This window comes from Leptonychotes weddellii, chromosome 6 (genome assembly GCF_054177405.1).
Source record: "Leptonychotes weddellii isolate Sample4059 chromosome 6, ASM5417740v2, whole genome shotgun sequence".
Lineage (NCBI taxonomy): Eukaryota > Metazoa > Chordata > Mammalia > Carnivora > Phocidae > Leptonychotes > Leptonychotes weddellii.
The window spans coordinates 107952891-107967987 of NC_138374.1; the positions used below are offsets into that span (position 1 = coordinate 107952891).

The following is a 15097-nucleotide window of genomic DNA, read 5'->3' on the forward strand; positions in this document are numbered from 1 at the left end:
CCTCCCCACCCCCAGCCTACTCCCTTGGAAAGGACAGAAAGTGGGGGTGACTGATTGCCCCAGTGGGCCCCTGAAGAATTTCCTCCCTGCCCAGCTTTCCTCCTCAGCCTGGTCCCACCCAAGCCTGTGGATCAAAAGAAAATCCATCAAAAATTCCTCACCTCCCTGCAGCCTTTTCCAGTGTCCCAGATGCTTTCCCATTCCTTATCTAATCTGTCCCCCCTGTAGCCTCCTCAAGTAGGCAGGATTGTTTTTACCAGTTTTGCAGATGAGAAAAGTGAGAATTAACTCCCTTGGCTGAGTGCCCCCGTGTGACCTCCGCCCCAGAAAGGGAAGACATCAGCCCTGACTGGACAGTCAACACCTCTCAGCAGGGAAGATCGAAGTGTGGGGCTTGAGAGATCGAGAAGGAAAACCAAGAAACCTAAGAGGCTGCTGGAGAGGAGACCTGTGTGCCCTTTAATTTCTATCAGCACCAAGTGTGATCTGGCTTTATGGTTGTTTTTTTTTTTTTTTTAAGGTTATTTTGTTCCAAAGTGTCCCTAAACTCGTTCCCTCCCATCAGTTTTGGTCCCAGTCCTCTGCTCATATCCTCATGCAAAGAATTCCATGGGCTGCTAACATGTGGCCACTCCCTGGATGAGGTGATGTCGGCTCTCTAAACTCCAGGCGCACGTAGCACCGTGGGACGTGGAAGCCTCTTGGGTTGGGAGGATGGGGGGGCGGGGAGGCTGGACAAGAAGAACAGGGCTGCGCTTTGCTGACCGGGAGCCCACTGGGTATTCTGCTCATGCTCGGAGAGACGCAGTGCAAAGTTTGCTCCTCACGAGGCCAGTTGCTGCTTCCCCCCTTCCCTCCGCAGTGCGGCCCTGGCCCCCGCTGTATTGTTGTAGCCAGCCACCAGCAGGGGCTGCACCCTGGCGCTGTGCCCAGCAGCTGTGAGGTGTCCATGCCAGGAGGGGCTGGGCACCAAGGAGAAGCAGGTGTCCAGTTAGAACAAGGTGATCAGGAAGGGTCTCGGGGCAGCCACGCTAGAGAGTAAAGCTAGAGTCAGTGGCAGACCACGGAGATCAGACGGCCCTTGCTCGGCAGCCCCCACCCCACCCCAACTTGATTAGAATGATCTGGCCCCAGAAGAATAGCAGTGAATTAATTAGGGGTCTGTTGTCAGGAAGGCGCTCATTATTAAAGTCCTTCTCCTGGGAGGGGAGATGGGGAAAGGTGTGAAGACGACAGCTAGTCAAACAGAATCTTTTAAAAGAGCCAGGCCCTCCCCCAGCTGTCTGTTCTGCCCTTGGGCTCTGCCGGGAAGTCAGACATACCAGAGCACGGGGCCACCCCGGCGCTGGTGTCTCGGGATTTCAGGGGATAGAGGCCCTCTGGCCTCACTTCCCTTCCGTCCTCCGTCCTCCTCCGCTGATGCTGTTTCTTAGACCCCAGCTCTGAGCCCATCTCTGCCACTTTAACCCTTGCTTTCCACCTGCCTTTGAGCCGGCCAAGCTCCAGCTTAGTAGCCCCGGAGTTCTTTCCAGAACAGCACCTGGAGCTGTTAGAGTGCTTTCCTCCCAAGAGCTCCTAGCAGTCCAGTGGGGAGCGGAAAAGATCGCTTCAACAAAAGCAGATGTGTACAGCGTCTTTACGTGCCCGGTTCCAGGAGATGTGGTGGAGGGAGGGGAGGATGTGCAAAGCAAGATTCTCTCTTTCTCCATTCGTTATTTTCCGGAGATGGGAAAACAGAGGTCTCGACAAGTGAAGGCCTCACAGAGTTGAGATTCTAGCTCTTCTGCCCACCAGCTATGTGACCTTGAGGTTACCTCTCACCTCTGTGCCTCTGTTTCTTCATCTGTAACATGGGACTAATATGGTTGTGGTGAGGATTTAATGACAGGGCGTGTAGAGAGCCCTTAGCACAATGTCTAACAATAATAGGGGTTGGTTAAATAAATGTGAGCTATGGCTAATCCCTACCCAGTTTCAGTAACAGGGATTCATTGATTCCATCATCGGGTGGGACTGAAGCCCTACTATGTGTACAGTAGTACTGAATGCAGTGAGGCATATGAAGCTGCACTAAACAGTGTCTGTTTTCTAGGAACTTATGATCTTAGGAGAGATAATCGCATGTGTTCACAGGTAACCATGCCAAGAGACTCGCTAGGGACTATGGGAGTTCAAAGGAGAGATCAGGATGGGCTTCCTGGAGGAGGGGGCATTTGGGTTGGTCCTTGAAGGATGGTTAGGATCTAGGAAGGAGAATAAATTGTCGAGCCAAGACATGAAGAGCAAACACCAGGAGACATAATTGGAGAATGGTGAGAAGGCTATGCTAGCTAGATCCGTGCATGACAAGTAAGGGACGTGAACTTTTCTAAATTCTCAATGGGGGCAGTTAAAGGTGTTCTGTGTGTATGTGCCTGGGTGCATGCAATGATTTACTTTCTTTCATATTCCAAAAGTAGTGTATGTTCATCGTAAAAAAAAAAAAATTAGGAGTGAGATAAGCAAGAGAAAGAAAATTACAAACACCTGAAATTTAAGGATTTTGCATACAGAAAAGGCAGGATCAAATAAGTGTTTTAAGAAGATTAATCTGGCCATGTTGGTAGAACAGATTAGAGCGGGAATATGCTGGAGGCAGGGAGATTTCTCAGGTTATTGCTGTAGCACAGATAAGAGGCAATAAAGACTCAGGCCTCGCCCCTTAGCAATGGGAAGAGAAATACAGCAGCGTGGATGTGCTCTCTGCGTCTCTCGGTTACTGCAAATTTTCTGCACCATGGTGTACGCAGGCCACATGCATTTTCCAAATAACTTTTCCTTTTAAAATCTCAGGGAGACTCCCGCGTTCAGGCACAAGCCCTGTCAGATAGCTGTGCTCACAAGTCTAGACCTCCCTTCCCATCCTTACAGCTTTAAATGTCATCCTCGGTGTTAATGAAAGCCAGAGATTACTATTCCAGATTATAAAATGCAGGGCAATTTTAGGCCATTGAAAAGAATGAGTTAATTAAAGAGGGTAATAACCCTCTTAAACGCCCCACCCTTTGCTCTTTTTCCAGACTGCAGGTGGCCTTCTTTGTCATAGTGGAGGAGACAGCTATATGATCTATTTTGTTCCCCAGGACTTATCTCCAGGGGCACTGAGCACTTTTTAGATGTAATTTTTAGTCCCAATGCAGGCATTGTCCTCTTGTTTGACTTAGGGAAAAGTGAGGCCCCAGAGGGAGCCTAATGAAAGAGACAGAGTACAGGCTTTGGAATCAGGCAGACTCAGCTTTGAGCTTGGCTCTGTCACTAATTTGCTCTCGACTCCTAACGTTTCTTATTCTGTGAAATGGGGAGGCCGACTTCACAGTGTTCAAGATCATTCATGTTTCTATCTCCAGCCTTTTGCACATTGGTTGACATGCTCGATCGGTGTTCAGTAAATATGTTGAACTACACTGATAAAGGGAGATAAGCGATTCAGAAGCCCTACATGTCCAGTCCCAGGAAGTGCTACTTTGCTTTGCCTACTTGCCCGCCCCTCCGTCCCACTGGGGTGGGGCAGGGCATTTCCAAGGCAGTTAACCTGGGCGTCAGTCTGCCTGATTCTCGCCACACCCTATTCCAGAGCTTGGTGAGGAAGGCTGCATCACCCTCCACGTGGGCCCTAAGAGGTGCTTCTAAATCATTCCCAGTCCAAAAAGCCTAGGAGGTTAGATGCTATCCTGAAACAGGCGGGGCATCCCCAGGCAAGGAACCTGTGCGTGGTACCTCGAATGGGGATTCTGAGAGCCCCATGTTGCTAAAGCTTCGGGTACACAGAGATTTCGATTTGGCAGAGGTTGCTCATCATTCTTTATTAATTCCCCCCACACACACCCCTCAGTGCTCCCCCCTCCCCAACCCTGTGCCCTCCCTGTGAATTACTGCTTTGCTGCTGTGTGATGTGATTTCGTCTGAGGCTGCCTTACGATTCAGCTGTCCCTTGCCAGTGTTTATCTTATTGTTTCCCAGGACAATCAAGTGCTTCCGCTGCCCCTGGCAACTTCATCTGGTTCCCGGATCCTCCTAACTGGCCAAAGTCTGAGCTGGAGCAGTGTTGAGAGGTGGCGCTAGTCCAGGGCCAGAGCCCTGCGCTCCCAAATGCCCATCGTATTCACCTGGATAAGCTCTTGCCCCGTCCTGGCCCTGGGAGCTCAAAACCCTCCCTGACAGAGGTAGAACCAAGAATTGGATTCTTTTGCTTCTAGATCTTGATGTCGCTCTCTGCTGAGTCATAAAGGGAGAGGCCCCTGGGATAGGGAAGTCGGTGCCCTTGTGAAATAACCACGGGAAGGTCTCAAGCAGAGGCTGCTCCTCTCAGTTCTGTGGGCCGCGTGGATCAGTGGTCACTTAGCCGTCCACCCCTGGCTGATGAGGAGACACGAAGCCAAGATTTAAGAAAAGAGACTGTCACTCCAGCCAACCTCCTCAACCTTACCTCTGAACACTTTACTTCTAGTCATTGCTCAATAAATATTCACTATATCACCTATCATAAACCAGGCTCTTAATTCTCACTCTTCCAAGATGCAGAGGTCCAGAGAACAAATGGTTTCTCTTGGGAGCCCTTCCCCACATTCCAGGAGAAAGGCTTCCATGGCTTAGCCTTCCATGAAGGAAGAAATCCAGGAGCCTCAAGAGCATGAACCCCTCCACTAGATCATCCATCCCCCCGCCCAGTTTAATATCTAGGGCAGATTCCTAACATGCACAGAGATAGAAATAATTGTACATGGAAATGTCAGTCTCCAGTGTCAAAGCCCCAGTGATGGACTGACAATTCACTGGGGACCAGTTCTAGAAGCATCTGCATATGTGTGGGAGGGTGTATGTGTGTGTGTCAGTGCACATGCATGCGCAGGGGAGGGGGGCACAAAATTCACAAAGTTTAGCGTATCTTAGTGACCTCCTTCCTTTTCAGGGACAGGAGGGATCCTTGGCCTTGTCTCCCCTCTCCCTCTGCTCTCCTGGTTCATTGCAACTCACAGGCCAAGTTTCCCTGGCTCCTGTGTCCCTCTCCAGTTGTCCAAGCATTTAGGGCCGGGCTCCGTCCGGGGATCCTCGGCCTCCCGGGCTGTGATTCTGCATGGTTAGTTAACATTTGCAGAGCTCTGGGGAAGCGGGAGACAGAAGCACCGTGGAAGGTGCTGCTGCCTCTGCGTGCGTGCGCGTGCGTGCGCGTGCGTGCGCGCGGATACGCATATGCAGGCTAGAGGGAGGAAGAATCTCAGAGACTGAATTTAGGAAAGGCTTATCTATAAATAACTTGGGTCATGAAGCTCTACAAAAATAAACTTCAGCTTGAATCCTCTCGCGCAGCACTAAATGCACAGCTGCAGATACACTCGCTCATTAACTCACCCCCAAGTTCAGTCTGAGCAGCACGAGGCCTGCCCCACCTCTCTCCTCTTTAAACGTCTACGTGTGTGTGTGCACGCACACGCACATACACACACACACACACACACACACACACCCCACACATTCATATAGTATGCAAGCCCTGAGTCCTGAGGCAGAGATAAAACCAAGTAATAAAGGCCTCTTCCAAAGTGCCTTTTCGGACGTAAAGTGACAAGGCCTGCAGAAATTGTTGTCCAGCCCTCAATAAATGCACATCAAAAGTCTCATCCTCTCCAAACACTCAGGTCTGAGAGACCAAGTTTCCAAGAAATCTGAGCTCAGACATAACAATAACATGCTTATGCTGACATCACGCTTGAAATTAGCCAAAGAACTCACATTTCCACTCCTGCTCATCCGTTCAGGCATCACCTTCCCCAGGAAGCCTCCGGCTCAGGGCCTCCCTCATGCCCCAGCCTCCCCCGGGTGTTGGCCTCCCTGCTCCCCACCCCCCGCCCAGTGCAAACTCCTCTCACAAGGGTAGCCCCTGTGTTTGTGAAGACTAGTTGGCTTGTCCGTTCCCCAGCTTCTCGGGCTTCTGAAGGGGAGCCTGTCCTCATAGTATCCCCAGCGCCGAGCGCGGGCCTGGCTCACGGCAGACGTGTAATAAATGGATATTGGACAGTCCTGAAATTCATAGCTAATAACTCATTTCATTCTCCCAGCATCCTTTTTGTGCTCATAAGGACAGGAGTTCCCACCTTATTTGGCAGCTACAGAAACTATTACACAAACAAGGGAAGTGACTTGCCTGAAGTCACATAGCCAATTAATGAGAACGCTGAGATTAGATCCCAGGCCTAAAGACATGAACTGGTGCCTCCCTCTGCATGGTGATGCCTCTCAAACCAATCTGTTTCCTACTGAGAGGCCCAAGAAGAAAAAGATTCCCAATTGCTTTTCAGCAGCTCTTGCCAAATAAATAAATAAATAAATAAATAAATAAATACTATTACTACTTGTACTATTAATAAAGTGATATTAGAGTGATAAATCCCAAGTAGGGGCTCCATAATTTAGAGCTAACTATAGAAGAAAGTGATGCACAAGAAAAAGGGCTTGGAGGGGCCTACAGGTAAGCTAGTTAATTGGAATTGGATATGCTGATTTGAATTGGATGTTCAAGTAAAGAGGCTGTCATTAATTTCTGCACAGGCCTAGCTGTGGTTTAAAGGGAAGCCCTAATGGGATTACTAGTTCCTTCTCTGTTAGCAGAGGCCCCTGCCACGCGGAGGGCCCGGCAGTTGCTCTCCCCTGGACTGCACCTCCCATCCTCCTACCCCACAGACGGCCCTGATAAACTGAGTTTTCCCCCCAACCAAGGTCCCTCAAAATTAGGTTCTGAGTTTATTGTTGACTCCAGGAAATGGGTGATTGCCCCGTCTGGGCCTTGGGGTCCAAAAGAGGAAGGGTGGGTGAAGAGAGAACTCGGACTTTCGGCCTTTCGGTCTGTTCTGTCTGTTCTGTTCCTGGCGGCGATGAACAACTCCATTTGCCCGTTATTATCCTCTCCTAAGAGAGTCACAGAGCGCCTGAGAAATCAGGCTGTATGTGGGAATCCCAGCCCTGCTGCCCTTTAGCTGTGTGATCTTGGGAACGCCACCTAACTCTCCCAGGCCTCAAATTTCCTATCTGTAAAATGGGAATAATAAGAACATTTACGTCAGGGGTTCTTGTAAGGATAAGAGAGTTGATTTTTGTTAAGTACTTTCGACAGCGCTTGGCACATTGTAAGAGCAATAGCTGGGTAGCTGTTATTAATTCTTGAGGCAAATGGAACCCTTCGAAAATTCACCAGGTCCTTGCTACCGCCTTCAGGTAGGGCCATGCTGAGCCATGAAGCAAAAGAAGTTATCCTGTTTTCCAAACCCTCCTGAGAAGGTTGCAGGGTCCTGCGGCCACTCATCCTGCAGTCAGGGCTCTACGCAACAGGAATTCTCACTAGAACCAGCCTGAATCTCCTTACGTGACAGTGTGGGCACCTTCTGTCTTTTGCGGGTTTCAGGAAAGACCGTCACCCTCCACTGCAGCAGACTGGCCCTCTTTATCCTACCTGGTGAGCTTTGTCCAAGCAAAATGGCCTCCATAGCTGCTGCGTGCCCACTGAGGCCAGGCCCTCTCAGGAGAGGAGGAGCCCAACCAGAAAGACATGTTCAGGTGACTCGCGTGTCCCCGTGTGTGTCACCTCTCTCCTCTGCCCCAGCTCCTCCCCTGCCCTGTGCAGCTTGGGCTGCTGACACCCTTCTCTTGGACAGGTTCGTGATCTACTTCAGTCCATTGTTGTCCTTGTGGTCACTGAAACCTGGCCCTGGGGACACAAGCTTGAAAGCTGAAAACTGTGTCACAGCAGTTTGGTTATTCTGGGACAGCCCCGAATAGACTCGATTGGTCGGATTTAAAAATCCCACCTTTGCTCGGGACTCCCAGACTGTCGTCACCACACCGCTACCATCCTGTGCCTGGCAAGGATAGAGACAACTTTGAACCTCAAAACTTTCTCTCTGAGGCAGAGCAGTCTGGGAACCCGTGTGCTTGCCCTGCGACAGGACCCTTGTCCCCGGCAGTGGTCACGGGGCACTGTTTCCATCTGCCATGCACTCTTCTCTGAGCCCCGGTTCCACCACTGGCCAGCCACGAGCCTGGAGTGGAAGAGCTTAGGTGAGGTGAGCTCCCAAGCCTTTACAGCTCTAGTACTTGCTACTGTGGTTCTCCTGTGGCCGGCACCGAGCAGATCACCTTGGCCTGTTATCCAGAAGGAAAAACTGAGGCTCAGGGGAGGGATCTGAACGCAAACTGTACCATTAGGCAGAACTCAAGCCCAGGCACAGAGTCCGAACAGAAACCCAGGCCCCCTGCATCCCAGACCTACACTCTGCCCACTGCTGTGCATGCTCAGAGGGAGCACAAGGTGTCAGGGAGGGGAAAGATCTCTGCTACCTGCTGCCCACCTGGCCCCTCCTGCCGCCTGCCTGACAGCCTCCCCCCGCCCGTGCCCTTTGAGCCCCTGGCCTCCTGCCCCATCCTCCATCTTCTCTGCCCTCCGGCAGGTGTCTCTAAGGGTTACACAAGCTGGAGGCAGATAGCATGGGATGAGGAAGTAAGTGGGGGGGCAATAGTGCTCTTCCCTCCAGGGATTTAGACTGAATGAAATAGGATCGCCTAGTTCAGGTTCAGTACCAAGAACAATTTCTGTTCTGGTTTGGTTTTAGCTTTGACGTTTGAAAGGTAGGTAGGTTTGATTCTGGCTTCAATTGCTTTGTTAAAAGATTGGGGTTGCAGATGGGAAAAGAAAAAAAAAAACCTGCGTAGATCTCTGATTCAGGAAAAAGTTAATGGCTGGGATTGGTCCTAAGTGGGACACAGCAGAGAGTGTGACGATAAGTTGACTTTGATTCAATTCCAGCTCCAAGCCGGCCGTGGGTACCATCTCACCCCGGGGACCACAGAGGGAAGGCCAGGCTGATGGAGTTCCTCCTTCTGACTTTGTGTCCAGGCCCTGCCAGGGAGGCAGGCAGGTGCCCGGGCTCATGGGGAGGAGGCCGCCCCAGCTGGTAGAATGTTAACTAGCCTCTCGGGGCAGGGAGATCTTGGTTCAGGCCTGAGGGAGGGTACTGGTTCCACAGCTCCTGGGCGGAGCCAGTACCTTGAGGAGACTTAAATCTCCTTGAAGAGAAGCAGCCATTATAAGGAGGGTGATGAGAAGCCCTCGACCAGTTCCCTTTCAAAGGAAGAAATAGAGCCTGAACTCCCCCATATAATGGAGACAGAAAACTGAGGTCAAGCCAGCCAGAAGCCAAGACTATCACATCTTCTCTTTACTTTCTGCAATAGCCCAAGAACTTTATTGACTAAAAACTACTATATTTCTGAAAGGATCCCAAGGAAATTTCAGATCTGTCCATCTAAGAGAGAATGCTGCTTCAAATGTTAAGGGGAACCTTTTTAATTGTGGGGTATTTTCCCAGGTAGAGACCCTTCCCTCTGCTTGAATCCATAACCGTATTTGCGCTGGGGTAGAGGACAAGTAACCTCAGCCTCACGACATCATTGCTGACCCCAGAGTCTTCCTCCACTCTCTGAGAATGAAGTAAATGAACCCCCAAGCCCCTCCCCTGGATGCAATGGCTTTGAATGTAGGAAGCCACTAGCTAGGCAGAGAAAGGGCAAAGGGGAATTTACCGTGGCATCAGGCACCAAGTGTGGCCCTTGGGATGAATAAGTCATGGTCCTGGCCCTCAGGAGCTCCTGGTGTGGTGGAAGAAATGGGCAGAGGGAAAGGCATGGTTAGAAGTACAAGAGAAAAATGAAAGGGAATGTGAGTGGGGAGGGGGCAACCTGAATCCTACAATCTTCCAGAGAAAATGCCTTTGAATCTCACTTTGATTTAGCACTAGAGTTCACGAGACTTTATCAGCGGGTTCATAGTTCATGTCCTTTCAACGAGTATTTCTTAAGCATCCCGTTTTATCCATCACCAGCCAGGTTCCTGAACCCATTCGAGTCCTCAGAGGGTTATTAGAGAAGTAGAAAACACATCCTTGTCTTCAGTGTTGACAGACTTACGCACTTGTGAGGCAATTAGAGAACAATGTGAGTGGGTAGTCAATACATGGTAGCTAGTACATATACAATGAACAGATCAATTGACTATAATCCTAAGACAAAATGTCTGATAGAAAAAAAAAAAAGGCATCAGGGTGATGAGCAATTAGTGTGGTGGAGAGATTAGGGAAGGCTTCATGGAGGAAATAGGGCTTGAGCTAGAGGGGGTGTAGATGGGCAGAGGAGAGAGAAAACAAGCCAGGGTGGGGATTATTGGTTACCCGATCAAGAAGCGTGAAGGCAGGAGCATATTCAAACCCAGGACTCCCGGACACCAGCTTTTTGTATGACCTTAGGGACCGTCTTCCGCTGAGTCTACACAGAGCTTAGACTAGCCCTCTCGAATCCACAGACCAGCAGCCTCCACATCACCCGGGAATTTGTTAGAAGTGAGAATTCTCAAGCCTCATTTCTGCTGAATCAGAAACTCAGGGGCGGGCTCAACAATGTGTTTTCCTAAGCCCCCAGAGGTGATTCTCAAGGCATGCAACCTTGAAAACCACTGGACTCCGTCGCTGCTTCTAGACCCTGGCCACTCATCAGATTCACTTGGGGAGCTTTGAATCCCCAAGAAGATTCCCAGGCCACACCCACAGAGATTCTGATTAATGGATTCAGCCCTGGCATTTGTATCTTTTAAAACTCCCCCGACGATTCTGATGTGCAGCCAGGGCTGAGAAGCAGTGAACTTGATGGTGTCTGAGTCCTTTCTTTCTGACTTATTATCCAGAGCTGGGCTCTAAGAGTCTGATCCAGGATTCCTGGCTCCCCAAAATCCCAGGGTGAATTTGCACACATATAGGGGATCTGTTTGGGGGCAGAAAGGCCTTCCTGAGATTCTAAAATCTTGAATCTCTTGATGACCAGCTTTTTAATGGTTTATATGATTGTTTACCCATTCTTCCTCACCCGCCTGAGACAGAAACACTGTGAGCAGGTGTTGACTCTCCTACCCCAAACAGCAGTAAGTGTGCACAAGCACACACTCACACACACACACCCTCCACACAGTGCTGTAAATATATGTAGACACAGGCAACAGTAACCACATTGGGATATTCAGAATTGCCTCTTAGGGCACATACGCACACACAAATGAACCTACCGTCAGAAATCCCAGACCTGGCACACTCAGACCACTTGGGAAAGGATCGCTCTTGGTGGAAGCAAACAGCCCACTGTTTGAACTGAAAAGCACCTCTACCTTCCCTGAAGCCTAGTTTGGTTCAGAGTAGCAACTGCGGGTCGGGTGGGGGAAATTATCTTCGGGAAATACAACCACTTCAGGAAAGTGACCTGCTCTAGGCCGAAGCAGGGGACTGCTGAGTACAGATGCTGAGGATGCCTTGTTTCTTTCTCAGATTCGAGCCGATGGTCCCCCCCATGGAGGGGTCCAGTACGAGATGGTCTCTGTGCTCAAAGATGGGAGCCCCATCCTCCGGGACATGGCCTTCTCCATTGATGAGCGCTACCTGTACATCATGTCTGAGAGACAGGTAAGTGCTGACACCCATCCCTTCTTTTCAAAGCCCAGGAGTAACTGATAACCTGTGACCTTTGTTCAGAAACTGTTCTTCTAACAAGAGAGACCTCTGGGTTTGTGGCTCAGGGGTCCAGGGAGAGGCAGAGTCCTTGGAGGTTTTTGCAGGGAGCCAGAGAGAAGAAACTGGGGCCAGCCACTTCCCGGAGGCTTCTCTCCAGGCCACAGCCCCTGTCTCAGTGTGTGATGAACAGCCCCGCAAGAACAGGCCAGACTGCATGGAGCAGCTTGGTGTGATTAGGAGGTAGATTTACAGCTCCCGGGCCCACAGAGTCTGCTGCTCAAGGGAGCCAGAGAAGTGTAAATAATCCAGGCCTCCTGGCTGGGCCTGATCCTGGGAGAGACAGACCCAAGATAGGGCCCCAGAAGGAGATAAAAATCTTGGTCTGAGTCATAGACTGATGCCAGTAGAAGCTGGCCAGCTCTGGGAAGCCAAAGTTGGCCTGAGAAATAGACTTCTACCCTCTGCGGGTAACCATTGAGCAGGTTCCCCACCTTCTCTGGTGGAGCATTATTCCCCCCCGGAGTGTATTTGCTCTGAATACATGTGAGCAAAGAGAAGGTAGATGCAGGAGAGCCATGGTGATGGGCAAGAGAAGCAGGGAAAACAGAGGATTCACAAATTAATGGGGATGCAAAAAGCAAAGCAAAGACCTTAAGAAAGGCTGGTTCCTTCCATTCGTTCAGTCAGTGAGTCTACTGTTGTTCAGCAGGAGCATGGTCTTGGCATTGACCAAAACCTAGGCTAGACTCTAGGCTAGACAAAGATGCTGGGCTAGAAGACCAGTGAGCATTCACGAGGTGCCTCCCAGCTCTGGAGTGTTTGTCATTCCCAAAATACTCTGCAAAGATTCCTGGTGTACTTGATGAACACCACCTTGCCCAGAGTTCTCGTTTCCTCATTTTTTTTGAATGTAAGAATTCTGAATCTGGGGATGAGAGAAGAATGGAGGGAGGAAGGAAGAGACAAATGGGCACGACAGCATTCAGGGAAGCAGTGATGCAGCTCTAACTCAAAAATTACTTCTTGAGAACAGATGACACAAATCATATGCAGATTGCATGCAAATTGTATCCAGACCCCCTTGAACCCACCTGTCTTTTTACCTTCTTTCATATGGCCCCTGCAGTCGAGGCGTAAACAGGTGCAGATGGGAATTTGGTGGAGCTGGGGGAGAATTAGCCTAACCTACGGTGGGTAGGACAGTTGGAAATAAACACTGTTGTCTCGTTCTAATAAAACAGTCCGTGGGCCCTAACAAAGCCCATTACTGGGAATATATTTTTCGGGAACAGTGTGCTGGGAAAACTTTAAAATGAATGGGACTTAGCCACTACCCTCAGGCTGCTTACAGTCTAACGAGGGAGACAAGAAGCCAGTTACTTGTAACATCCCACTGAAGCCTATAAATATTCTGCCTTTTCTTCCTTTTTTTCTCTATTTATAGACATAAGGTTATTTCTTAAACAGAAACAGTAGATGCTCACCATGCAAATTCCAGCAATACACACAGAAAAGAAAATAGCAGTGAGTCCCCAGTCGGGTCTGCCCAAAATGTAACACCATGTTAACATACGGTGAACACCATTCTAGATGCTTCTGCAGGATAATAATCAGACAGAGGGATAGATGGATAGACGGCAGTCCAGATAGGTGGATAAAATGATGATCAGAGGGATCCAACAGACCCCCAATATATGTGATATTTTCAGAACACATTATGTATGGCTGAGGACCAGCCAGGTAACTCTGGGTAAAAACTCTTCCTTGGGCTCTCTGAGCCCGGTGTGTGGAAAAGCATTGACAGCAAATAGAAGTGATCAGTGAGGGCTTAATGGAACTGAGAATATGCCAAGGCTCAGATTTTGGCTGTTTCTCAAATGGGATGCTTTGTGAAATTACATTCGAAATGTGGCCAGAGGAGAGGGGCCTGAGTCAGAGCTTGAGACTAGTGAGTGGCCTTCGGGGACTGGGATGACCTCCTGAGATCATAGCCGGTGTCACCTCTGAGAGCATCAGCCCTGGCTCTACCAAGTGTCCACATAGCTTATTTCTAAATCTCCTGGCCTTTGTCCTCACCTTCTGCCACCGCTGTGCCATTCTCGTTACAATCTGCACCAAACAGAGGGCTTCGGCAGTAGCCAGTCCCACTGAGCAGATATGGGAAGAATTTGGGGTTAATGCCATGGGGCCTGTCTCCAGTCAGGTGAGAAATCAGTCCAGAGAGCTCCCCATGCCAGGTGGAGCTGTGATCAGTGGGCAGAGTCTAAGGGGGATTTGTGGCAGAGCTCTGAGACCTGTCACCCCGAGAGCTGTAAATCGTGTAGAAATAGGTAGCTAGGTGATTTCACCTGGGGCTGGGCCCAGGGATGAGGGCCAAGAACAGCTCAGGGGGCCCATCTGTCTGAGGCCGAGCAACTCTGAGTACAGAATATTCACAGACAGCTCGGACATCTTTCAAGAAACAGTTTAGTGGGTGGTGATGCAGATGGAGTTGGATGGCTTGGGTTCTAGTCCAGCTGTTGCTAGATCTGGAAGCATGACCCTCTCCCAGGTCATGAAATAGTTGCTTCAGATAATAGGATTGTCTCTGAAGTCCGAAGCTCTGCTTTGGATCTCGTCTCAACATTTCATAGCCACGTGGTGTTAAACCAGTCACTTGGCCTCACTGTGCCTCACTCGGGTCAACGTGAGACTCCATTCAGCAGAGGGGAGGTTCTTTCCCACGGCCTCACACGCCACACAAACCCTTGATCATTGAGCCTCTGTGTGGCCCCTTCCAGCTCTCAGGCCTTTATGATGCCGGCTCAGGAGGGTGGTGACCATGAGTGATGATTAAGGGGAAGTAAAGTGGCTGTGGGGCACATCCAGTAGGCCTCAGGCTGAGCCTGGGGGTCTGTGTTCTAGTCCCGGCCCACCTCTAATGAGCTGGATGGCTTACACTCTTAAGTTCTCAGAGATTCAGGTTCCTCCCTTTTAGAGATAACGGTTAACAAATCTAACACTAGACTCCTTTCCATATTAAAGAGGCTTGTCTAAGGTGTTGGTATTGAGACTCTTCTCCATGTCCAGAAGACAACACTAAAACTACAGTAGACAGGCCTGAGGTTAGACCAAATGAAGAACTTTTGGAACAAGAGTTGTATGAGGCCATGGGTGCCCACGTGAACTTCTTCCCTGAACGGTGACCACTGCAGAAAGAGGGAAAATGCTGGCTGGTTAAGGATAAGTGTATTCCTGTTTTGAGGCAGTGATTTAAGACTTTGGAGGTTCCTGAAAGACCTGAGACCTTATAAGACATCGTGGGAATGGGGCTTCCCCTCACTTTCTTTTTTTTTTTTAAAGATTTTATTTATTTATTTGAGAGAGAGAGAATGAGAGAGAGCACATGAGAGGGGGGAGGGTCAGAGGGAGAAGCAGACTCCCTGCCGAGCAGGGAGCCCGATGCGGGACTCGATCCCGGGACTCCAGGATCATGACCTGAGCCGAAGGCAGTCGCTTAACCAACTGAGCCACCCAGGCGC

The 15097-nt window shown here is 49.9% G+C and overlaps 1 protein-coding gene across 2 annotated transcripts in view; it reads left to right on the top strand.

Moving 5' to 3' along the window:
* The window catches only part of PLXNA2 (plexin A2), a 210468-nt gene that overhangs the window by 83487 nt on the left and 111884 nt on the right, over nucleotides 1-15097 (top strand). For both annotated transcript variants that reach the window (XM_081824897.1, XM_081824896.1), the window contains exon 4: nucleotides 11394-11528. In XM_081824897.1, the coding sequence (XP_081681023.1) occupies nucleotides 11394-11528 (135 nt within the window). The remainder of the gene's footprint in view (nucleotides 1-11393; nucleotides 11529-15097) is intronic.